Source organism: Urocampus carinirostris, chromosome 11 (genome assembly GCF_059441175.1).
Source record: "Urocampus carinirostris isolate Australia breed hairy pipefish chromosome 11, RoL_Ucar_1.0, whole genome shotgun sequence".
NCBI lineage: Eukaryota > Metazoa > Chordata > Actinopteri > Syngnathiformes > Syngnathidae > Urocampus > Urocampus carinirostris.
Genome location: NC_142359.1, coordinates 4,072,394 through 4,098,181, shown reverse-complemented (window position 1 = coordinate 4,098,181; position 25,788 = coordinate 4,072,394). Strand labels below are relative to the sequence as shown.

Genomic DNA, 25,788 nt, shown 5'->3' with positions numbered 1-25,788 from the left:
GCCGATAACCGATATTTTGGAGCAGATATTTATTCGCTATAGAAGCTTAAAAATTGGCGTCATGACATTAAACTGCTTTTTTTTAACGAAAAGAAACAAACAATACTTGTTCTAAATTCTAAGAAAACTTAAATAACTCTCGGAAACCTTTTGAAGCAAATTAGAATTTCAACACAACCTACATGACTAAACTTTTCACTTAAACCAAAAACTAACAGTGCGGGAAATAAAATTAGGCTCAGCAGCAACTCTTATAAAAGTACATAAAAACTTCATTAGCCCCCTGATTATTTTCACAATAAAAAATATAAAAATGTCACTACAACCAAAATGGCGTAAATTCACTTAAAACAAAAAGTGCATTAAAATGTCATCAGGGCTAGCGAATTGAAAAGCGTAGGCGCTCCTGTTTTACAGCCAGATTGACGAACTAATGTTATGATAAGATCTCATCACTTCCACTTGAGCGTGCTTTTTAACGCTCTCTCTCACTCAGAAACACACATGTTTGATTGACAAACGAATGTTATGATAAAAGCTAATTTATCAGTCTCCACCTGAAGGTTAACTCCACTTTATACGCTAGCTCTTGATCGCAAACACGCTTTTCTATTACAGACATAGGTATGTCGGGACGAGTTAGCTGAGCTGCCGTTCTTATTGTTCCTGCTTCAGTGGCTCTGCCCTGATCGCTTATCCAAAAGGAAGGCACCGGGTAGGTAGCGAGGAGAGGAGTATGAGCAAAAGAGAGTGTCTCGGCTGCATGAAACTTAATAATTTACTCGTCGAATGGATGGAAATGCCAATACAGATATCCGTCAAATATCGGTGCCCACCCAATAAAAGATCGACCCCTACTTAAAATGGGCCGAATTGGTCAAAGTTTCACCTACCACATGATGGGTTGCCAGGTCCCACTCGGGCTGGTTCCTGTGGCGACCGGGGATGAGACAGCCCCGCTCTTGACGGCAACAAACGCGGAGGAAGTTCTGCGGGCTGTGGATCCAGAAGCCCGCCTGACTGAGCTGGGCTTGGCTGCACCCACGCCGGTTGGTTTCGTCCAGAACCTCTTGGAAATGGCGCACATAGACATGGGTTTGCCATGGTGGGGGGCGATTGTTGTCGGTAAGTACCTGAAAATACACTGCAACAATTTTTTTAACCATCATGTTGTGTTAGGAATTGACACCGCTAGCATTTGTTAGAGGGCCGATTTTCAGGGTTCGTACGGGTGCTTGAAATCCTTGTATATGCTTGAATTCAGGGTTCATACGGGTGCTTGAAAATGCTTGGCTTTTAATTTGGTGTTTTCAAGGTCAGGGAAAATGCTTGAAATGATTTGCATTCCCGTGTTTTCTGCCAGTCTGACTCGATAAACTACGCTTTTAAATAAAGAGGAATAAAAAAAAGTGCGTAAAAATGACGCCGATGGTAACTCCAGTTCTCATTATCGAGTGTAAAGCGTCACTGCCCCCTTCTTTTGCATTCAAGAGGACAGGTTTATCATACTAGTCATGGGAATTCCGGCTCCTTTTCGAGAAAAGGCCCTTTCTACTCAGCTCCCAAACGGCTCCTCAGATTTCTTTTGTGATATATTAGCAAAAATTTTGAAACGGTATACACCAAATAATTTAGTAATTTCACATGTTTCGTAGGGAATCCCTGAAAAACACTTTGAATATAAATTGAAATTCTCACAGATCTACAAAAAGATGTGTAAAATACAAAACAATTTTAGATTTTTACACACTGAAGATTTAAAGCCGAACAACAAACAAAATCCCTTAAAATGCAAAACAATTCAATACAAACTGAACATTTTAACTCTTTAGTGCTATAAATAAATGATAAAATATATTAACAATTCCATCTTAACTAATTTAGACACAAATCTTCTGAATGACACGCAAAACAACTATAAATTATAGATACTCTTGTTATCTAATATGCTGAAAATGTATGGAGACAGTAATGATGATGATAATGATGATGGTAAAATAAGTGATGGAAGTAGTGATGGTGATGAGGATGATAATGAAAAGACTGTGTTTCCACAGAGCCAATGTAAATATGTAATAATAATAATTTCCTTTGTATTGTCATTCTTTGTAACAATGTACACAGAACGAAATGTCGATACACCTGACCCGTTGTAGCGAGTCGATGCAGCCGCAGCCAACAGAGGGCGCCGCCATTATACCAATTAAGTATGTCTCGGCCGAGGCGCGAACCAGCGACCTCCCAGTATATTCATAAGTTATATTTTACATGTAAATACCCAGAATAGCTAACTGTGGAAAACAATTACAAATGAAGTTAAAGGGGTAGGATTTCATGAGCAAATGCTTCTTCCTACTCCCTTTCGAACATGTATTTACATCTTTTGTGTGTTTTATTTTATTTTTTTCGATTTATTGTTTTGTTTTAAAAGTTTTATTCATTCTAAAGATTGAACGGACTCATCTTTGGAGCAATCATTATCATTGAAATGAGTCCAAATTTAGCCAATTTTTCTGCTTTTTACACATACAGTTCTTTCCTTTTTTTGTCCTTAGCATTAATCTCCATTATAACCCAACAAGTGTGTAAGCAAGTGTCATGTAGCCGAACTGTGTGTGCATTGTCGAAGCAAATTGGCAGAATTCATGACAGTTTATAGCAGCCTATTGACACAAAACGATCGTAGATCATAGATGGGAACAGCGGAAAATAGCAATAAATATGTACAAGCAGCAAGGTAGGAACTTTCATCAAAGCCAACAAAAAGGTTCTTTTGATCAACTCAAGTGTTTGTCTTTAAAAGGTACTTGGAAAATTGGCCTTGAAATTGCTTGAATTGTGCTTAAATTTGGCCTTGAAAAAGGTGAACCCAACCTGTTGAATTTAAATGTTGTGTTTAGAAGGATATTTTCCTAATCATTATTTTTTATACTGTGTACTTTGCCAACTGAAGTGCAAACCTCATATCTTTGTAGTAACACAATGGTAGTACAAGGGATTCTGATATGTGTCACTCTGCAAAATACATGATTCAAATTTGAATTTTTCTTTTTAATGGTACTTGAGAAATTGTAAAATTGGGTTTGAATGTCCTTTAAAAAGTGCTTGAATCTGGCCATGAAAATGGTGGACGAACCCTTCGTAAGATGCCTTACTCTGTTGTTGTTGAGACACTCAAGGCGCCTAAGGTAATCCTTAGTAGCGCTAGACCCGCTCGTGGGAGGCTCCGTAGTTCTCCGAAGGAGAGGGGGCTACGATTGTCCTGTGCCACCAGGCCTGACGGGGTGTGACCCAAGCATACGAAGCCTCTGAAGTCCTTAGTACGTTCGGACAGGTCGGTGCATAATTTATGGAAGCCCCGTGGGCAGGTAGTACAGGTGATCGGGGTGTGGTCGCAGCGAATGGTCTGAAAGCACCACTGGCATTTGGACTGGGGGCCAGGGTTGCTCTCAAAGTCGCCCGCCCTAAGAAGAACAGAGAGAGGAGAGTAGAAGAGAGAAAGAGAGGGACAGATAGAAAGAGAGAAAGACAGACAGACAGAGTAAAATGCAAAAAAGGGGAAAAGAGAGTTAGAGAGATGGGGAGAGAGTAGGAAAGAGAGGGATAGAGAAAATGAGAGACAAGAGTGAAAAGGGGAAGAGAGAAAAGGAGAGACAAAGAAGGAGAGAGGACCAAGAAAGATAGAAAGAGCGAGTCTGAGTGGATTGAGTTGGATTCGTAAGGCTCCCCCGGGAGAGAGTCCTTCGCAGGACACCACAGGAAGGTTCCTAGTCTTTGTCCTGCTACTCTGTTGAAATGGAACTAATAGTCGATTTTCTCCGATTTTTGTCGACAACGTAGAGTAACCATTGCAGCCCTAATACCAGGTAAAACTTTGAACCAAAAGGGACTTTTTTGTGTTTTCCCAGGGACGGTGGTGGCGCGCCTGGTTATCTTTCCGGTTATCGTGAAGGCGCAGCGCGAGGCAGTCAAACTCAACAACTTCATGCCCGAGATGACCCGACTCAGCAACAAAATGTCAGAGGCCAAGCAGGGCGGGAACAAGTTTGAATGTACTGTAGATGCGCCGGTACTTCCTTTTTCCTTAGATTGATTATGCTGATCTTGATGCTGGTTCTTTTTCAGTCGCCAAAGCCTACACAGACCTCACCTTGTTTCAGAAGAAGCATGACATTAAACTGCTTAGCGGTTTCCTGATTCCTCTGGTGCAGGTGGGTGCCTTGAAATGGTCTAACTTGCAGGGTTCGTACCGGTAACCTATTTGATCTAAAGAGCCCTAAAAGCAAATTTCATCCATTTATTCATTCATTATCTGCACCGCTTATCCTCAGTAGGGTCGTGGGGGGGCTGCAGCCCATCCCAGCTATTTTGGGGCAGTGGGCAGGGGACACCCAGAACTGGTTGCCACAGGGACAGACAATTTGCTAGCTTATTCACACCTAGGGACAATTTGGAATGTAAAACAATAAAAAAAAAATACAAGTGTTTTTCAGTTAACTTGACAATAAACAAAAAGATAGTCTTTTCCTACCACCTAATCCAAAGATCATATTATATTTGGACTTATCATACAAAAGGAAAAAGAAAGAGCATGCATTTCATTTTAAGTGTAGCAAATTTTTGTATCCACCAAAAAATAGATCACAAATGTAAACCCATTATTCAAAATTTCGTCAACAAATTTGCTTTTTGGGGGGGTTAAAACATTGAATATAATAAACATTCCCAATATGAAAATGATATATAATATCCTTAAGAATTTGCCCCTTGTGTAGAGTTAAACATGTCATTATTATTGTTATTTCCATTTTTACTTTATTTATTTCAATTACTTATTTTCAGATTTTTTTTCTCTCTACTTCAGCATTTTCTGATCCCTTGAAAATTGTTAACTTTGTTTCTTGATGAAACAGTCAAACACTACAAAGTTGAAACTTTCATGCCATTTTTGTTTGGAATAATGCCACGTTCGTGGTAAAAATGAAACTGACACTGCTCTCTACTGGCATTGCTCTACCATTGCATTTCTTCCCTCCTGATTAACGGCAGCTGGTATTAGTTTGTATGGCATTGTCTTATCTTCATTGGACAATGCTGTTCACGCCAATGCCGTATCGCCCCCTTCAGGACAGGTGCATACTTATACCTAAACAGAACACTATGAAATGTGTATTAGTGCAAGGAGTACGTATCAATTGTGGACATTTATTATGGGACATGTAAAAAAATGAAGGCAGTGTTTCCCAAAACCCAAGTGTTTCAAATTGTAATGAGAAGAACTTCCTGCAACTGAAAATGTAAGATACAAAATAACGTAATTTTACCTATATGGTGAGAGATTTGTCCCAGAAAAAATATATTCGCGATTTACTCAAGATCTCAAAATCTTATGTTTTGATAATTGCACACGTGAGATTAAATTTGTGTTAGTAAATTGCCGATATACTTGTGGATCTGCAAAATACATGATTCACACTAGAATTGGAGAAATTGGAAAATTGAGTTTGAAAGTCCTCAAAGGGGCAGTGTGTAATATTAAGTGCCTCCTAGTGGTACAAAGAAAACTTGCATTCAGTAAAAAAATGAAGCATTGATTTGAATTCTAGGCAACAATACATTAACTATTATACCAATATTATTTTTATAAAAAAAAAAAAAAATCATAGGTTAAGAAATGTGTACTTCTTTTACATAGTAGAATCCCTACTTAGGTTGCCGCCATGTTTTTCTGCCGTCTTGCTGCCTGCTGTGGCACCTATTTTCGTCCGCATTAGACAACAGTGCCATGTAGTGGTCAATTATCACACACTGTGGCTGTTAAAAGTGCTTGAATTTTGCCATGGATGAGGTGTACGAATCCTGCTTTTGCAACATTCTGTATTGCCCTGTCTCCATGACTTCTTCCCCCCCCCCAAGGCCCCCATTTTTATCTCCTTCTTCATGGCACTGAGGGAAATGGCATACTTACCAGTGCCTAGCATGCAGACTGGAGGCGCGCTGTGGTTTATGGATCTGACGGCAGCCGATCCCTTCTACATCCTGCCACTGGCTGTCACAGGAACAATGTTCTTCATCTTGGAGGTTGGAGTCCCTGATGTGTATCCGCATTTTTTGTTGTCCCTTCTAAGTCTTCAACGCGTGTTTCGTTGCACTTAGCTGGGTGCCGAGTCGGGCGTGGCCAACCCCAACTTACGTGCCATGAAGACCGTGTTCCGGATCATGCCTTTGGTTATTCTCCCACTCACCATACACTTCCCCACGGTAAGCTCACTAGGAACTCATTCAACGCCAGCATTTTTTTCTCAAATTGAGAGAGCCTGTGTCAGCCAATATTTAGCGTTTTGACTCCTTTTTGAAGGCCTACAGAAAATTCATTTTTGTAGCTATATAGACCTAGGATATATGAAATAATGGAACTTTTATTTCGAACATAACCAAAGCAAAAACAAAACAAATCAAAAAAATTGATTTTATCCCCATTTATTAAGTTTTTGTTTGTTTTTCACCATCCTCACCAACATGTTTATTCACCTCATAGTTTTTGGTTTATAAATATTGGTCCAGATTGTGATGGATTTGCATAATATGATGGTGACAATTATGTAATAACAATTTTCAACAATAGCAATAAGCATAGACATATAGATGATAATGATAACAATAGCATAATAGTCATGATAGTCTTTGCAATAATAAAAAGCTTAATTATTAGCTTGACCCATCTATAGATAAGGCTTCTGCTCGCGTAAATTATTTGGATACCAATGATACTACTAATAATAACAATAATGGTCACATCATTGTAATACATATCAAAAAAAAGCTTCAACCCTGATCTTTCATTAAAAAAAATCATGTTGCTAGATTTTACCATTGTTTAGTGAACAACATTCGAACATTGCTAAGTTTGTTGAAAATACTCGTTTCCAAGAAATCTTCTGAGAAAATTGACTTTTTGTGAAAGATTGCATTTCAAGCAAAACTTTCACTTCTGACTTTTTTTTTGGTTGCATTTATAATACCTCCAGCTCAGTAGCCTAGATGGTAAGGCGCCCGCTTTGAGACTGGGAGGTTCGGGTTCGCGCCCCGGCCGAGTCATTCCTAAGACTTAAAAAGTGGTCGGCGGCGCCCTCTCTTGGCTGCGGCTGCATCGGGTCAGATGCAATCGACATTTCGTTCTGTGTACATTGTTACACAGAATGACAATACAAGGAAATTATTATTATTATTATTATTATTATTTCTTAACAAAGCTTTCCATAAGCACAAGGGCACTTTGCTTGCCAAATAACATTGTTGCTAGAACACTGAACTGATGCATGGATTTCGCAAGAACTTTTCACACAATTTTGGTCACCATGGCGACCAATGTTCCATCTGGCGACGGAGTCGCACGAGACGTCATCCCTCCCTGACCAGATGATGATGGGACTCTGCCCATAACTATTTGTCTATACCTCAGGACTCTCACTACACTGTTTCACTATACCTACTCGCCACATGGGGGCTGCCTACACACTCATTCACAGGATACAAGAAGCAACACTAGGAAGAGGGCTTCTAGTGGGGATTTATCATACTGAAATCATTCACAGAGGCTTGATTTGATACAGCGCCAAGCGCCAAACCCTTTTTACACAACCGTTTTTATAGTAAACTAAGAACTTTTGGCATTCAGGGACAACGCTTCTGAAAACTTATTTATACATTATGGAATTAAAGGAGTTAATGTGATTCTAGTTCTTTTCCCCATATAAGAAAAAAACCCATGAGTTTTGGAGAGGACGTTGTTGGGTTCGATTTCCGAGTTGGGCGCTACTTGTCTTGGAGAGGGTGTCCTTGGGCGTCGCCCCAAAATATACGCAGAGACAGAAATATGACAGAGAGAGAGCGCAGTTTATTGCATCCGTTCATTCAAGCCATGTTCAAAATTCGTCCAAGTGTTGCTGGGCTTTACACTGTGTTCAACAAGATCAGGTGATGTCTCTCTCGGAAACTAAAGTGTTTTTTCCGGCCCCGACTTTGCTCAGTCAACATCTTGTGACTTCTTGTATCAACATTATCTCATAACATCCTGCCAGATGTCTGCACACAACAGGCCACCGTCAGCTCGAAGGCCGCTGACTTACAGTTAATCCACAACATGAGTCCTTTGTTGTGTTCTTAGGCAGTCTTCACTTACTGGCTGACATCCAACTGCTTTTCCTTGGCTCAAGTGGCGCTACTGAAGCACCCTCTGGTCCGGAACAAGCTGCGCATCCCGGAGAAGATCAGTCACCCAGCCACGGAACTGCCTCAAAACGAGGGTTTCATTGCCAGCATGAAGAAAGGTGAGTCCAAATGTGCAGCAAATACGTTTTAGTAAATGATGCACCCCAAAAGTATATGTACAATTCATGTTTCAAACGTTGTAAGGTGAAATCTTGTGGAAAAAAGATCGTTTTATACAAGCCTTTTCTCGCAGTGCTTACACTCACCACCCTGAGCAAGCATGCTAAACTGAAACGATATATCTTGTGACTTATTTGAGAATTTTCATGTTTCTGCTGAATCATTTTTGATGCTGCAAAGTGGTACAGTAATCCCTCGGTTATCGCGGTTAATGGGGACCAAAACCACCCGCGAAAAGTGAAAATCCGCCAAGTAGCGACGCCCCTTAAAATATGCTTAAAAAAAAACTTGAAAAAACATTTTTTTTAAATTCTGTGTTTTAGTGATCAGAAAGATGTATGTTGTGTCTTTTTTTTTTTTTTTTTTTAATTTTATGATTATTATTTTTTAGACCCGTGAAGCTCCGAACCCGCGAACGTGGAACCGCAAAGTAGCGAGTATTGCGTTATGTTTTGTTGCACTGCTGTTATGTTGCACTATTATTTTAAAATAAAAAAAACTATTGCACTATTATTATAACTTAGTCCAGTCTCAAAGCACTACTTTGTAAATATTTTTGCCGGTTTATCCTGACAGTCTTTATTTCATGTTAACCCCTAAGTGCCGTGTTTTATCTTTTTGCACAGTGTTTCACAACGTCGATATTAACGACAATAAAGACAACCCAATTCAGTGATGCTGAACCTTTTAAACCAAGGGTTCTCAATCTAAGAACATTTATTGAATGAAAGGATTGTGCAGTTTAATGTAGAGATAGTAAAATATATGGGGCGCCAGTGACTCAGGAGGTAGAGAGCTCGTCTTGGGATTAAGAGATCGCGGGTTCGAATCCTGGCTCCTCCTTGTTACATGTCGAGGTGTCATTGAGTAAGACACTGAACCCCTAATGCCCCCAATAAGCAGGTTAGCGCCTTACATGGCTGCACGGCCGCTATTGGGAAATGTGAAGCACACGGTAAAGCGCTTTGGGAAGTCTTGACTTGTAAAGCGCTATTTAAAAAATGCAGATGATTTAATTATTTTTTTTTACCAGCTCGGTAGCCTAGATGGTAGGGCGCCCGCTCCGAGACTGGGAGGTCGCTGGTTCAAGCCTCGGCCCAGAACATTGGGACTCGTTGCCTCCCTGCTTGGCGCTCAGCATTAAGGGTTGGAATTGGGGGGTTTGGTCAACTAATGACTGCCAACACAGCAGTTGGGTCTAAAATGGCGGCGCCCTGTTTGGCTGCGGCTGCATCGGCTCGCTACAGTTTGACTGTACGGGTCAGGTGTGTCGACATTTCAATAAAAGTAACTTCTATTCTATTCTTCTATTCTATATATACCTTTTTTCTTTCCTAAAACAAAGTGACAGCAAAACCAAAACAACTTCAAGTATTGAATATACTGACATATAAGGCTACATCACACATAAGTGACCCTCATTAATGATTGAAAATAGCCACATTCTAAAAATCGTGTACCTAATCAATGATAATTACTTAATTGTGTGGATAATAAACATAAATATACTGGTAAAAAGCTAGAAATAATACGTTTTTCAAACCATTTACCTGTAACTTCAGGCAATGCTTTGATTTCATATTTCTCTATCATTCTCTTCTTGGACTCAATCAGTACAATGAGATATTGTCCCCCTTACACTCAATTGGCACTGTGTCGATAAAACAGAAAGAAGAGATCGAGGAGGGCATTATCGCAATCTGCTGTGTAATTGACCCTCTGTTTTTGCTTTTTCTTCGCTTTATTTTGCCCGAGCAATGGCCAGCCACCCACTAAAAACAGGTCCGCGACCCATTTTTGGGTCCCAACCCGCCGGTTGAGAAACACTGCTTTAAACGTTCACTTTTGCAGGATGGAAGAACGCACAACTGGCTCAGCAGCTGCAGGAGCGAGAAAAACGCATCAAAAATCATCTAGATCTTGCTGCCAAAGGTAAATACTGCATGCTTCTAACCACTAGCAGGAAGCTAAGTGGATAATTGACATGCCTATATCCTCAGAAAATAGACAAAAATGCTTGCATTTTGTGAAAGTGAATACAATCAATATATATTAATATAAATATACCACTTAAAAGGTGTCACCCTCCAAGTTACCATAAAATTTGGACTCTAATTCACGCCTTTTTTCCCAAGCTTTTAACTTATGCACCAATGCAGCTATTGATGCATTTTTTCTAACGGCCGCCAGGGGGCTCCCGGTAGTAACGGTAAGAGTAAGACACGAGGAATATATGTGTCAAAGTTTAATGCAGCTTTGTGCATGAATAAAATTTGCATGAACAGACTCTCGTCATGGAAAAGGTGCCAATCGAAAAGGGAAGCGCTATCTACCATAGTGGGAATACTTTTACGGTTCTGTTTATTTGTAAGCGGAAATACCGTGGCGAAGTTAAAGGATTACAAGAAGCAATGTCCGACGAAGAGGAAATATTTCAGGCGGATAACTATTTATCTGTCGGCATTATCTCGTGTTTTGGAGTCAATATTTGACACGGATGGATTCTATGAATTGTCCCTGATGTAACAAAGCCATTTTCACTAACATTCAAAGAAGTTGAAGACGGCCCAAGGGACATAATTGTGAGTTACTTGGGCTTTATAGTTTTCGGGTGTTTTATTTCAGACTGATCGTCAGTATATGAGCGTAATCGCAAGAGTTTGCACTTTCCAATGATGTGGCATAATGTATTTCAGTGGCTGATGAAATTCTACAAATTTGTATTTGTTTATTAAAAGTCTGGTGTCTGAAAGTTAAGGTACCGTATATTATTAAAACTCTTTCTGTGTACCGTCTTCCTTCGTAAATATCTCATGTTTCTATACAGTTAGGTGCGGCTAATGTGTGTACACAATGGTTTTTCCTTTAAAATGTAGTGGGTGCGGCTTATAATCAGGTGCGCTCTATAGTCCGAATTTTACGGAAATACAAAAGTATTACAAAATAATTCTACTAAGATAAAATACAGTATGATTGCAACAAATACTACGCATAAACTACAAACATACTTCTCGGTAAATACTACAAAAATATTACAGATATACCATAATACAAAATACTACATATTGTAGTATTTTTCCTGTATTTCTGTATTACTATTTTTGTTGTAGACACACAAAGGGACAATGTTGGCACAACAAGAAACATGTTTTCATAATTGTACTCTATTTAGGATTGTTATAATTTGACCAATTTATTTTGAAGGACCGGATTCCAAAGCCTGGCTGGTCAAATGTGGCCCACGGGCTGTAGTTTGCCCACCCTTTGCCTTAAGTTTTCATGTTTGGCTTGTTTTTAAAAAAATGTATTCCCGAATTGTATTGTGCTTCACATTTCTTTTTAACTATACATTTCGTTTGCTTGGTACTGATATTTTCCATAATGAATAATTCTGATCAGTAACACTCGTGTAATTCAAAATTTAGATCATCATTTTCACCATAACAGGTTTAGAATTGCCCCTTTTTTGTTTTTTTGTTTCAGGTCCACTGAGGCAGACCTTTACCCACAATCCTTTGCAGCAGACACCCAACAAAGATAAGGTCACAAGCAAGACGAGGCAGTGGAAGGACACTATTGGATAAAGTGTATTCTGTACATATACATTGGTACGTTGTCGCTGTGTTTAAATTCTATTTACATTAAAATAGAAAAAACAAAAAACATCTGACGCAATCCTCTTTAATCATTTCGTATAAATAGCTCAACCCATGAAGAACAATGTTTGGAGTGATATGAGATAACGGTGTGATTGCAAAGAATGTCTATTCGAAGTCCATTTAACAAAAAAAGGGCATCTCGAGGCGTGTGATAACTTGTAAAAAAAAATGTTTTCCGGAAAAAGTAGGTGCAGGCTTATTCAGTCGTCGTGATCCACGTCCATTTCTGTCAGAACCGAGAAACACACTTTCTGGATGAACACTCCGGACCGAGCTGAAAAACACACAGAATTGGATGAGGGCCCTACCAAATCAAAAAAGGGCTTTCTCCATTACTTGGATACACTATAAAAGACAAAACCTGCATAGAAAAACAGCAAGAAGAAAGTACACGGTGTGTCATGTCCAGTGTTGGGCACCTTACTTTATAATAGTAATAAGTTACTACTTCTTCCAGAAAGTAACTTAGCTAGTAACTGAGTTACTCTCGAGCAGTGGTCTCAAACCCAATTGAGTTGGGGGCCTTGGAAGGTAGGATTGGACTAAATAATGATAGTACATTGTATTTCGAAGCACCTTTCAGGACACCCAAGGACGTATTATATATGAGTAAGACAACAATATACGAGTGTGTTGGCGGCCATAAAAGGCGACTAAGCGGAGTGAAAGGTGTGGGAGAAGGGAATATATGGATAAGTACAGACAGGGGAATTCTCTTTCTGAAAAAAGATGACATGCTCTCTATCCTCATCGTGGCAGAGAGGGATGACGTTTCGTGCACGTCTACAGTAACGCGACAGCCATGGTTACTGAAATCGTGTGATCACGTCACCGGCAACATCCGACGCTAAAAGCTTGTGGCAAAGTTCACGTGTAAGTTCAGCAATAAAATGTTATTTTGCTAGCAAAGTGCCCTTGTTTATGGAAAGCATTGTCTAGCTCAGGGGTGTCAAACTCATTTTTACTCGGGGGGGGGCACACGATAGAAGAAACATTCTGTCGGGGGCCTGACTAGTAGATTAAAGAGAAAGAAAAAGACAGATAAAGAAAAAAGAGAAAGAGGGGGGAAAAGAGAGAGGGCGGGACAAAGAAAGAAAAAAAGAGAGTGAGAGAGCGTGAGAAACAAAAGAGATAAAAAGAGAAGTCGTGAGAGAGGGGGAAACAAAGGGAGAGGAAGAAAGAAATCCAAAGAGAAATAGAAAGACAGAAGGAGAAAAAAGAGAAAAGAAAGCGCGAAGTGTAGGAAGAGAAAAGAGAGAAAAGGAAAAAAAGGAAGTTAGAGCAAATTAAGTTAAAAAGACACAAAGAGAGAAAGAGACAAAGAGCAACAAAGGAAGAGAAAAATAGAGACACAGAGTAAAGGGGGTAGAGAGAGAGAGAGAGAGAGTTGACATATTTCAACCTGCAGCTTGTTTTTCTCTCGCGCTTCTCTGAGTGTTGTCTCGCGGGCCGGATTCAATCCCTTAGCGGGCCTGATCTGGCCCGCGGGCTGCCTGTTTGACACCTGTGGTCTAGATAATAGAGCTGCCACAAATGCAAAAATAAATCTAATAAGTTTTCTCGGAGGGGCAGCATGGCGGCGCAGTGGTTAGGGGGTGGTTCTGAGGTCGTGGGAACCTCCTGAGTGGGTTCTAATCCTGCTCCCGGCCTTACTGTGCGGAGTTTGTATGTTCTCCCCGTGCTTGCGTGGGTTTCCTCCGGGCACTCCGTTTTCCTCCCACATTCCAAAAACATGCATTTCAGGGTAATTGGCCGGTCCAAATTGACCCTTGACTGAGCGAGTGAGTTGTCTGTCCCCGTGTGCCCTGCGATTGGCTGGCAACCAGTCCAGGGTGTCCCCTGCCCACTGCCCGATGATTGCTGGGATGGGCTCCAGCATCCCTGCGACCCTACTGAGGATAAGCGGTGCAGCTGATGAGATGAGAAGTTTTCTCGGAAACTAGTATTTTCAAGAAACTACTTAACAATGGTAAAACCTAGAAACATACTTTCTTATCAATGATCAGGGTTGAAGCCTTATTTTAATATGTCAAACAAAACTTTCTGTATGCCTTCAAAAACGAGTCAGAATGGCCCAACTTGGCCATTCAAGAGCAACGTCTGGCATTGAATGAGTTAAGAATATTTCATATTTGCGATTATTTTTCTTACCAATTATCCGCCGTAACCACATGGGCCTCTTGTAGGATGGAGTGTAGCAGCAGAGGAAGTAAACAGGAACACCAGACAGGGCGATGCCAATACCAATCAGGGAATTGATGGTATCACTGTAGAGGGGCACCACGACCAGGAAGACGGTGAGGAGGCAGAAAATGATGGGATAGAAGAGGCTGAGCTGTAGGGGAAAGGCAGTTAGGGTTGGCATAGCCGTTAAGACATACAGGTTTTGAACAGTCTCCAGCTACGTCTCTCAACTGGATTGACTTAAGGGACCTGACATTCTACCGTAATACAAGCTGTGACCTAAATCAAACAAAAAAGTTATATCCAATGAAAGAATTGTGCAGTTTAAAGCACAGAAAGGAGAATGTGTTTGCATTTTTTCAAAAAACAAATGGACCAGCAAAACCAAAACGACTTTAAGTACCCTATATACTCACATAGAAGCCTATATCGCTGCGGGGATGAATAAAGTATCTATCTATCTCTATATCTATCTAATCAACCCCCTAAAACTGCTTTAAACTATTTACTAAAATAAGTTTAATAAAACGTATACCTAAACAACAATAATCATTTCATTATCTCATCTCATTAGCTGCACCGCTTATCCTCAGTAGGGTCGCGGGGGTGCTGGAGCCCATCCCAGCAATCATCGGGCAGTGGGCAGAGGACACCCTGAACTGGTTGCCAGCCAATCGCAGGGCACACAGGGACAGACAACTCGCTCTCTCATTCACACCTAGGGACAATTTGGACCGGCCAATTCACCTGAAATGCATGTTTTTGGTATGTGGGATGAAACCGGAGTGCTCGGAGGAAACCCACGCAAGCACGGGGAGAACATACAAACTCCGCACAGGAAGTCTGGAGCTGGATTTGAACCCACGCAGGAGAACTGTGCCGCACATGCGCTAACCACTGCGCTGCCGTGCTGCCTGCACGTCTACAATTTAATTTAATTATATAGATCATAAAAAATATAGAACTCAAAAAGCTAAAATGATCACATTTTTAAACCATTTACTCTACCATCCACCGACTCTTCAACGGCAGACACTTGTACACCGGTTTCATATTTCGCAATTGTTTCCTTGTTCGACTCAACCTTGTCACTGTTCCTGTAAAGTGGGCTTAAACTAGTTCCATAAAAAGTGTGTATCTCTAAACCAGATGGTATCACGTTTCTGTTTCAAATATTGGTACCGCCCAAAGGGGCGTTTCTTTCTTTCTCTTTGTTTCTTCTGCCTAAATAAATGCAGTTTGGTGGGGGGAGGGCCCCCCAGAGTTAGGAGCGCGGCCAAGGAGATGGACGTAAAGTTTCCCACTTCTCCTTCCCCTTATCACTAACTTTCTTGAACTTATTATGGGAAGAAAAAGTAAATAAAACAAGCAAAATCTCAATAAAAGTAGATGTGGTCCCTCTCAAACACAATCAGGACGACGCCGACTGACTGAACGGGAAAAACAGATCGAGCAGGTCAACACGCCATCTACAGTTAAGGAGTGTCATTGACCATCCGTTTTTCTTCTTAGCATTGTTTTGCCAAGGCAAAAGCCTGCGACCCACTGAAAACAGGTCAGAAATCCGCTTCAAGGTCCCGAACCCACCAGTTGAGAAACACTAAAGTACAGTACCTTCAATGGCCTCTTTCTGTCTGGTTGCTTCCAGCGCAGGTACAGTTGTCCCAAAATAGAAAGGCCCACAAAGAACCAGTAGCTAAAACTGTAGTAGTTTATAAGCCTGAAGACATCTTCCACACACAAGTAGATGAGAGCCATGACGCCCTGCAGGCAGAAGAAGCGGAGTTGAGGGACGCTTGAATGCAGAAATGAAGGACAATGGTTTGGAGTTGTTGACCCACATTAAAGAGCAGCGCCGGGATGGGTGTGTAGCGGTGCACATGGATCATACACAAGGAGTCCGGCAGATGGCCTTCTCTGGAGCCCACGAAGAACAACCTTCACAGGCAATCCAACCAAGTAGATTTTAGGAAAGCTAAGTAAGATAATGACCTGCGTCTTCAACACTGACCTGGAGGAAGCAAGAATGGATGCGTTGAGCCCTCCGAAGCACGACAAAGCTACCGCCAAGGGGATGGTCCAGTTCATGACTCCAAATACCTGGTCTGCAAAGGTCTGTGGTTGCACATGTTACACCAAGATGATAATGAAGAATTGTGGACAGGGTGATATTCTCTACTCACCACAGCGACAGCATCACTGTCTAAGATGGCGTTCATGGGGAGGATGGCGTAGTAGGCCACGTTAGTCAAAATGTAGATGATAGTCACAATGGGCATGGAAATTGCAATAGCCAGTGGCAGATTCCTGAAAACCAGCAGAACATGAGATGACTGCCATATTGAATGTAGTTTATTTCAGATGCCCCTCTGATCTTTCCCAAGGTTCATGTCTTCAACTTGTTGACTTTTGTGAAGGTAAAACCCAAGTCTAGTTTGCTGCCAAAGTCAAATCCACCTGATTGATCTCCCTTCAGGAACACAACACTGTGGGAGGGTTTTGGAGAAGATGAATCCTATTTCTCCACCCCCCCTTCCTCTTAATTTGTCTCCTTACTCTTGAAAATTTGCTGTACCAAAATATTGCTCAACCCATCCTCTTGTACTGCTCCACGAGTGTTTTTCAAACTCACCAAACACGCGTGTCACTCACACGGGAACCAAAATCATCAATCTACCCACACCCAACCTCTCTAGGCTTAAATATCAGGTCCATTATCCAACTGGCAAACGCAATAGTCCAGGATATCACTCACCCACTACACCACTACCATACACAGGCGCAGATGCAGGACAATAAGAATTAGGAGGGTCTGTTTTGGGAAAAGCCTGATCCCATCTGCCATTACTCCGGACGCTAACGTGGAGCTACCCGGAGCTATCTGGAGCGACCCGGCTTCAGCGCTTTTAGGGACAGAGACACAAAAGCCTGTGGGAAGCGGAGAGGAGGCAGACTCGCTATCTACGTGAACACGAGGTGGTGTAACCCTGGGCACAAAGATTTCCATCTGCTGCAGGGACGTCGAACTTTTGGACTAGCGTGTGACGTCATCCACTCCGCTGTTGCTAAACTACAACACACACCCCGAGGCCATCCTGTTAATCTCTTAATGAACAACAAAAGGATACTGCTGGAAGTGTGAATTTCCCTACGGGGATGAATAAAGTATCTATCTATGTACCTCAAACAACAGGCCCATTCAAACAGTCTGCCGTCATTGTCCCACTGTTATATATGTTTGACATTCTGCTATTTTTGTAATGTAATGCCTGTTGTTTTCCCCCGGTACAGTCGGTCGAAGTGAATTCCTCTAAGGCACAGGTGTCAAACAGGTGGCCCGCGGGCCAGATCAGGCCCACTAAGGGATTGAATCCCGCCCGAGAGACAACACTCAGAAAAGCGCAAGAGAAAAACAAGCTGGAGGTTGAAATATGTCAACTTGGTGTTGCCAAAGAAAGGTGCCTCGAACAAAGACACTGTACTTGTATTTCTTTTTCTCTCCCTTTCTCTTCTTTTCCACCCCTTTTCTCCCATTCTCTGTTTCTGTCTCTTTCACTCTGTGTCTCTCTTTTCCTCTTCCTTTGTTGCTCTTTGTCTCTTTCTCTCTCTGTGTCTTTTTAACTTCTTTTGCTCTATCTTCCTTTTTTTTTCTCTTTCTCTCTTCCTACCCTTCGCGCTTTCTTTTCTCTTTTCTCTCCTTTTTCTTCTCGTCTTTCTATTTCTCTTTGGATTTCTTTCTTCCTCTCCTTTCTTTTTCCCCTCTCACGACTTTTTATCTTTTGTTTCTCTCTCTCTTTCTTTCTTTCTTCTGCCCTCTCTCCTTTTCCCTCCCGCTTTCTCTTATTCCTTTATCTCTCTTTTTCTTTCTCTTTAATCTACTAGTACGGCCCCCGCCAGAAGGTTTGTTCTATCGTGTGGCCCCCGAGTTCAAATGAGTTTGACACCCCTGCTCTAAGGGGACCAATGAATTAAATCTAAAAATCGCGTTCACCTTAGGGCTAAGAAAGTCCCAATCCTCCACTTAAGCGAAGTGTAAGGTGGAAGAGCTAGAAAGATAAACCCCTTTTTCAGATTGGGAGAACCTTTGTTTCTCTAGTCTTGCCCCCTCGTCGTTATTGACCAATTCGAAGGAATTGTCGAAGGGAATGAATCAATTCCACGTGTCAATTTTGTTTTGTGTCATGGAGCATGAATTCCCTTAGAGCAGAGGTGGGCACTCCAGTCCTCGAGGGCCACATGCCCTGCATGATTTTGGAGGTTTCTCTTCTCTCAACTCAGGGGATAAAAAGTCCAGCTTGTTAGCTATCTGGCAGGAGCATGTTAGCGTTCCTGGCGATTGGAACCACCTGAAAAGAGAAACCTACAAACTCATGCCTTCGTGGATGCTACGAGAAGAGGAAAAGTATCTGAAAGAGAGGCGGTTGCAGGAAAGACCAAGAATGAACAAGGCTGAAGCGCAGTTTGCAAATGAAACTCCACAGTTTTAGTTTTAACCAGTTCCAATGTTACTGTTTTGGGGTTAGCTTTGAAAAATAATCCAGAGTTAACAATTGTGGTATGGGTTTGGTCCCAACAAGTGCGGCTCGAAGTGTTGACTTCAATGGCAGACACTCTTACACCGTTTTTGTATTTCCTTTTCCAACTCAATTGTTGTCACTGTTTTCCAATTTTCCTTCCCCTTATCATTAACTTTCTTATGCAGAAAAAGGAAATAAAACCAGCAAAATTACTAGAAAATGAAACATGCTCCCTCTCAAACACAATTGGGACAGAGACGACTGATTGAATAGGAAAAAGAGACCGAGCGGAGCATTATCGCTATCTATTGTATAATCAACCCTCCGTTTTTTTTTTGTTTGTTTGTTTTTTTCAAAGACCCACAACCCACTGAAAACAGTTTCGGGACCCACTTATAGGCCCTGACCCAACACTTGAGAAACCCTGGTGGTAAACTGTAAGTATTTTTCTAATTCCTAGAGCAGGGGTCGGGAACCTATGGCTCTTTCTATGGGTACCTGTGGCTCAGAGACAAATTTGATTGCATGCAAATTTTCTCCAGCTTGTTCAAAACTTGAGCCATTAATCCTGTTCAGATACACGCAAAGCCAAACCAAATCAGAATTTCAAAGCATTACTTCGCAAAATATTTACAGTCACGGTGTCACACACAAAAAAAACTAGTTTTGGCTGTACAACGCTAAAAAATCCTTTATATAAAAGCTCAGTATATAATCTGTGTTCAGTGTTCAGGTACCTTATGATGAAATCCACAGAACAAACTGTAAATACGCCGAAACACCGGAAGAGAGCTTAAAGTTATTTGATTGGCTGAGTTGGAGGGACGGGTGGAGCTATGCAAGAAGTGCAAGCACTCCCTCCCATCTCTCGCCCTACTCCGTCTGCGCCAAAGGTAAGCACATCAGGCTCCCTGTTTGCAAAATGTTGTGACATTTTTACAAAATAACTGCTTGCATCTGGTTTTGGAACCAATATGTATGAAAAAAAGGGTCAAAATGAGTTCAACCGATCTTGAGTCATTGCAAGAAAGAGACAAGTTTAAAGTGGTATGTTTGTTGATTGTTTTTGAGGCTCTGGCATTACTCTCTTTTCATAATTTTTATCAAATCATCAAAAATAAATGTGCTAAAGTTTTTGTCTGGGGCGTGGGTTTAGCCTTTTAGTAATTTTGTCTCATAATATATGGTGTGGCTCTTTCCCAAAATAAAATGAATATATTTTGCTTTTACGGCGCTTTGAGTCAAAAAGGTTCCCGACCCCTGTCCTAGAGGAATCGTTCGCTAGCCCTGCAACATTAACATTTTTAGATAACGGTCATTTTTCTTTCAAATACAGTATTCAGGGATCAGAATTTTCCGCGGATCCGCGGATTTCCGCTGTTTTTGAACCCCAAAGGCATTCCGACTTTTTCACTTTTTCTCTTGCGTAGCAAACAAATTCAAAATCCGACTGTCTCACTCTTTCCTTTATTGCTCTGGCGCACCCTGGCGGCCGTTAGAAAAATTGGCCGCATTGTTGCTCAAGCTGCAGGGACTGAACTGCATTTGAACTTATCTTGCAATATTTACAAAAAAATCAGTTATGTGGGCAAATTATTTTATTCTTCTAAAAATATTACTTAATTGATAAATATAAGCATGGTTTTGGACAAGTAAATTGCCTAAAACCCAGGAGCTTGGGGGGGGGGGGGGGGGTCGCAGGGGGGCGGAGCGTCCCTGAGTATTTCTCTACATACCTTTCTGGGTTCTTGATCTCCTCCGTAACAAAGTTGAGTGTATCCCAGCCAGAATAGGAGAACAAGGCAGAGTAAAGAGCCAAAGCGATGTCCCCGGGATCTCTGGACGACTCGTCGAAAAGGCCCTCAAAGTTCTGCGTGTTACCTACCGACACCACAAACCGAGGCTTTGTGACCCTAATGTTGACGATGAGTCAGAACATTAAGTGTTTTATACTAAGAACCTTCAAAGATCTTGACTAGACCCGTGATGATCACTGCAATAAGGGCGATGACTTTGGCGTAGGTGAAGAAGTCCTGCACTCTGGTTCCCCATTTCACGTAGGCACAGTTGACAAAGGTCAACAAACCTGCGGGTCAGGAAAGATTCTTAGCAAAAAACATTGCAACAATCTGCATCAGATATCTAAGCGAGTTGTTTCCTTCATGCTTCCTTGCTGGAGGAAGCAGTGCTGCTGATGAAAACATACAGGAAACGGTGGAGAGCAACTCTGAAACCTAGTTTTTTTGGAGGGCTACTCCACCGAAAGACCAAAACAAGCTATCGGCCTCACACTCCACACCAGGGGTGTCAAACTCATGAACTCGGGGGCCACACAATAGAGTAAAAATTCTGTCGGGGGCCGGACGAGTAGATTAAAGAGAAAGAAAAATAGAGATAAAGAAATAAGAGAAAGAGGGAGGGAAAAGGAGAGAGGGCGGGACAAAGAAAGATAAAGAGAGAGGGAGAGAGCGTGAGAAACAAAAGATAAAAAGTTGTGAGGGAGGGGGGAAAAGAAAAGGAGAGGACGAAAGAAATCCAAAGAGAAATAGAAAGACAGAAGGAGAGAAAAAGGAAAAGAATGCGCACAGGGTATGAAGAAAAAAAGAGAAAAGAGACAAAAGGAAAGAAGGAAGTTAGAGCAAAAGAGGTTAAAAGACAGAGAGAAAGAGAAAAGAGCAACAAAAGGAAAAGAAAGAGTGAAAGAGACAAAGACAGAGTGGGAGAAAAGGGGTGGAAAAGAGAGAGAGAGAGAGAGAGAAATAAATACAAGTACAGTATCTTTGTGAGAGACACCTGGCTTTGGCAACATCAAGTGGACATATTTCAACCTGCAGCTTGTTTTTCTCTTGCGCTTCTCTGAGTGTTGTCTGGCGGGCCGGATTCAATCCCTGAGCGGGCCTGATCTGGCCCACGGGCCGCCTGTTTGACACCTGTGCTCCACACCAAAAGTCAACACCACCACGATCGTCTTCCAGCATACTGATAGCATACGTTGGAACTCGCCAGGAAGGAGTCTTAAAGACAACACATTTTTAACATAGGTTTTCTGAGACCACCGACGGAGGCGAAGGTCTGTTGCTAGAGAAAAGAAAGAAGATACTCGGATTGCGATTCAGAGGACGGGAGGCGCGGTCTAGTCTCTCACATGCTGTTGGGAAGCTGCTGTGTTGGTTTAGCACAGGGGTGTCAAACTCATTTTAACTCGGGGGCCACACGATAGAACAAACATTCTGTCGGGAGCCGGACGAGTGGATTAAAGAGAAAGAAAAAGAGATAAAGAAATAAGAGAAAAAGGGAGGGGAAAAAGGAGAGAGGGAGAGCGTAAAAAGACGTGAGAGTGGGGGAAAGAAAGGGAGAGGAAGAAAGAAATCCATAGAGAAATAGAAAGACAGGACAGAAAAGAGAAAAGAAAGCGCGAAGGGTATGAAGAGAGACAGAGAAAAGAGAGAAAAGGAAAAAAATAAGTTAGAGCAAAAGAGGTTAAAAGACACAGAGAGAGAAAGAGACAAAGAGCAACAAAGGAAGAGAAAAAGAGAGACACAGAGAGTGAAAGAGACAAAGTGGGAGAAAAGGGGTGAGAGACAGAGAGTGGGAGAAAAGGAAGTTAGAGCAAAAGAGGTTAAAAGACACACAGAGAGAAAGAGACAAAGAGCAACAAAGGAAGAGAAAAAGAGAGACACAGAGAGTGAAAGACAGAGTGGGAGAAAGGGGGTTAGGGAGAGAGAGAGAGTGGTAGAAAAGGGGTGAGAGACAGAGAGTGGGAGAAAAGGGGTGAGAGACAGAGAGTGGGAGAAAAGGGGTGGGTGAGAGAGAGAGAGAAAGAGAGAGAGCCGGAGATACAACTACAGTGTTTTTGTTCGAGGCACCTGGCTTTGGCAACATAAAGTTGACATATTTCAACCTGCAGCTTGTTTTTCTCTTGCGCTTCTCTGAGTGTTGTTTCGCGGGCCGGATTCAATCCCTTAGCGGGCCTGATTTGGCCCGCGGGCCGCCTGTTTGACACCAGTGGTTTAGCACTTACTCACTTTCAGGGACTCAAAATCGGCCGTGTTGCGTCCTGTGCCTAAAATGTTCCTCAGCCTGAACATTTGCTAAGGAAACCAGATGATCAAAAAAGTGTCAGTTGCGTGGTAGCCTTTGCACACCAAGCTTTGGTTGAGGTGCCTTAGAACAGGGGTGTCAAACTAATTTTAACTCGGGGGCCACACGATAGAACAAACATTCTGTCGGGGGCCGTACTAGTAGATTAAAGAGAAGGAAAGAGAAAAGAAAGAAAGAGAGAGAATGAGAAAGAGAAAGAGAAAAAGAAAGAGAAAGAGAGGAAGAAAGAAAGAAGAGAAAGAAAGAAAAGAGAAAGAAAGAAGAGAAAGAAAGAAAGAAAGAAAGAAGAGAAAGGAAAAGGAGAAGGAAAGAATATAAAGAAGATAAAGAAAAGAAAAAAGAGAAAGAAAAGAAAGAAGAGAAAGAAAGAAGCTAAAGAAAGAAGGGAAAGAAAGAAGAGAAAGAAAAGAAAAAACAAAGAGAAAGAAAGAAGAGAAAAAAAGAAGATAAGGAAAGAAGAGAAAGAGAGAAAGAACGAAGAGAAAGACGAGAAAGAAGAGAAAGAAAAGAAGAGAAAGAAAGAAAAGAAAGAAAAGAAAGAAGAGAAAGAAAGAAGAGAAAGGGAGAGAGAGAGAAATAAATACAAGTACAGTGCCTTTGTGAGAGGCACCTGGCTTTCTCAACATCAAGTTGACATATTTCAACCTGCAGCTTGTTTTTCCCTTGCGCTTCTCCGAGTGTTGTCTCGCGGGCCGGATTCAATCCCTTAGCGGGCTTGATCTGGCCCGCGGGCCGCCTCTTTGACACCTGTGCCTTAGAAGATCAGGGGATGGTGTCATTGTAACCTGTGCAGTCCTTTGAGACATTTTGTGATTCAGGACGTCACAAATGAATGGGACTTGACTTAAAATGGCAGACGTCCTGACCCAAAAGACGATAAGGACAGTGTTTGTCTAAGTTTCCCTTCAAAGTGGAATTGAAACAATCATCTGCCGCAGAACAGTAAGCTTGGTACTGCAGCTCCCATGCCTGAGAGAGGAGGCCTAGAGCAGAAGATCTGCTCTATCTACTCTCAAAATAACTCTTTAAAGCCCAAAGGAACTTATTTTCAATTCATACGGCCACTGTCGGTTTTGAGCTGTCGGGGTCAGAGTCTCAGCTCAATAGGGACTTTAACTTGGAGCAATCAGCTATTCTTATCAATGTGTGTGTCTCTTTGAGTGAAGTCATAAAATGCTTTCAGGATGTAGAAGTGCTGTTCCTTGCAAATAAATGGAATACATGTATTTCGCTCTTATTTGGGAGACTCGTCCCGAGTTCTGCCTTTGCGGTTGCCCAGGCATTGGCACAGGCCCAGTTTTGCATAGCAGGCATGTCACACGGGTGTCTCTTAATACTTTGCTCAATTGGTCAGACTCGGAAAGGTCAGCTTTACACCAGGGAAGCCTTTGTTGTCCTCTCCACGACAAGAGCAAGACTTGTACGGGGATTGTTCAAACAGGAACGTGAAGTCCAGCAGCAGACTTCCTCGTTCCGGGCGGTTTCACTTCTGTGTAACGGGAAAGACGGGGTCTACTCACATATGCAGGCTGCGGCCAGCAGTCGGTTGGCCACGTAGGGCGCTATGCAGGTGGGAAAGATGGGTTGCACCATGTAGTTGGAAAAGGTAATGGCGATGACGGCCTGGCTGGTGGGTTCGATGATGAGCAGCGACGTCCACAGGCGGATGAAGGCCAGGAACCCCCCGAAGGCTTCCAGGATGTACGCGTAGGAGGCCCCGGATTTGGTGATGGTGGTCCCGAGCTCCGCGTAGCACAGCGCTCCAAAGACCGAGAAGATGCCTCCGACCGTCCACACCACCAGCGACAGACCGTAGGAGGCGCTGTGGATGAGGACACCCTTGGGCGACACGAAGATCCCCGAGCCGATCATGTTGCCCACAATCAAGCAAACCCCGTTGAGAAGAGATATCTCCTTTTTCAGCTTCATGGACTCCTGAGATTTTTCGGCGTTCGCGGGCGGGGGCCGGCCATTGGAGGCGTCTTCTGTCGGAAGCTGACTGAAGGACATCTTGTCCTCGTTTGTCCCCGGCACTATATTATCCAGTCTTTTAGGGACGTGAACCTGAAATGTCTGCGGCTATCTGTAAAGGTGTCCTGCCATCTGTGGAGAAAAAGACAAGTTGACATAATGCTGAGACTACCAACCTTTCTTATTTCATGTCACTCAGCATTTTCAGACCGCAAAGACTTTTCACAGCGTCAGCATGCTGACTACTCACATGTTTTCCAAAGTTCATTATCAACAGTCTCCCAGCAGCAACAGGAACTACAAACACAGCTTGATGACCAGCCAGATCCTTCTTCACCCTGAAATCTAAAGTATAGTTCCTGTTCTTAGCGTTCAAAGTCCTCGAATGGGACGAAGTTGCCGAAGCCGTTTGAAAATCACGCCTCTTGGACTTTCTCCACCAGCATTCTTTCGACGCTAAAAATCAGAATGGAGTCCTTGGAGATGAGAAGGTGTTGCTCGGTGGGAAGCCGTTACCTTTTAGGAGTAGAAGAGACGTCGTCTCTGCATGTGATCAAAGTGGTGCCTCTGTCTCTGCGTAGACACGTGAGAGCAAAGGTCCAAAGGAGTGCTGATAAGTCCACCTACTCAAGGTTAGATGCTCCCTTGGATCCTTATCAGGAAAACAAAGGATGATCAATTGTCATCATCACTCTTCATCAGAATTCAAGTTGTACTCAAGGCATCATTGTTTTCTAATCTCAGACTAGGTGCAGCTCGGTTTCAGGGAACCTGAAAACCATTCAGTACGGTACCCAGAACCCAATTGAAAGGTTACCTGGTGCAGAGTCCTTGTGAAGGTCTACCAAAAAACTGGTGTTATATCTCTGTCTTTAGCTGCTGTGTCCTCTTCCTCTGCCGCTTCCTCTTCGCTGTGCACTTGAGCCTTTTTATGCACTTCTGTTATCTGCTGAGTAAAGGCTCCG

The 25,788-nt window shown here is 42.3% G+C and overlaps 2 protein-coding genes across 2 annotated transcripts in view; one reads left to right on the top strand and one right to left on the bottom strand.

Moving 5' to 3' along the window:
• The window catches only part of oxa1l (OXA1L mitochondrial inner membrane protein), a 16,843-nt gene extending 4,775 nt beyond the window's left edge, over positions 1 to 12,068 (top strand). Inside the window, exons 4-11 of the mRNA XM_088346681.1 lie at positions 912 to 1,125; positions 3,909 to 4,052; positions 4,126 to 4,211; positions 5,917 to 6,081; positions 6,157 to 6,261; positions 8,168 to 8,330; positions 10,243 to 10,323; positions 11,875 to 12,068. Of these exons, the coding sequence (XP_088202807.1) occupies positions 912 to 1,125; positions 3,909 to 4,052; positions 4,126 to 4,211; positions 5,917 to 6,081; positions 6,157 to 6,261; positions 8,168 to 8,330; positions 10,243 to 10,323; positions 11,875 to 11,975 (1,059 nt within the window). The 3' untranslated portion in view covers positions 11,976 to 12,068. The remainder of the gene's footprint in view (positions 1 to 911; positions 1,126 to 3,908; positions 4,053 to 4,125; positions 4,212 to 5,916; positions 6,082 to 6,156; positions 6,262 to 8,167; positions 8,331 to 10,242; positions 10,324 to 11,874) is intronic.
• Positions 12,057 to 25,788, bottom strand: slc7a7 (solute carrier family 7 member 7). Its single transcript, XM_088346680.1, has 12 exons — positions 25,641 to 25,788; positions 25,340 to 25,475; positions 25,074 to 25,279; positions 24,373 to 24,955; positions 20,712 to 20,837; positions 20,488 to 20,632; positions 16,418 to 16,541; positions 16,246 to 16,349; positions 16,076 to 16,172; positions 15,849 to 15,998; positions 14,202 to 14,385; positions 12,057 to 12,324 (listed from the first exon to the last, which is right to left on the bottom strand). Exons 4-12 carry the CDS (start codon positions 24,860 to 24,862, stop codon positions 12,251 to 12,253), a joined length of 1,494 nt encoding a protein of 497 aa, XP_088202806.1. The 5' UTR covers positions 24,863 to 24,955; positions 25,074 to 25,279; positions 25,340 to 25,475; positions 25,641 to 25,788; the 3' UTR covers positions 12,057 to 12,250.

Coding starts and splice junctions, on each gene's coding strand:
- slc7a7 (XM_088346680.1), bottom strand. CDS start 24,862: ATGTCCTTCAGTCAGCTTCCGACAGAAGACGCCTCCAATGGCCGGCCC. Junction 20,838..24,372: donor GCTGGCCGCAGCCTGCATAT/GTGAGTAGACCC, acceptor CCTGACCCGCAG/GTTTGTTGACCTTTGTCAAC. Junction 16,350..16,417: donor ACAGTGATGCTGTCGCTGTG/GTGAGTAGAGAA, acceptor GTGCAACCACAG/ACCTTTGCAGACCAGGTATT.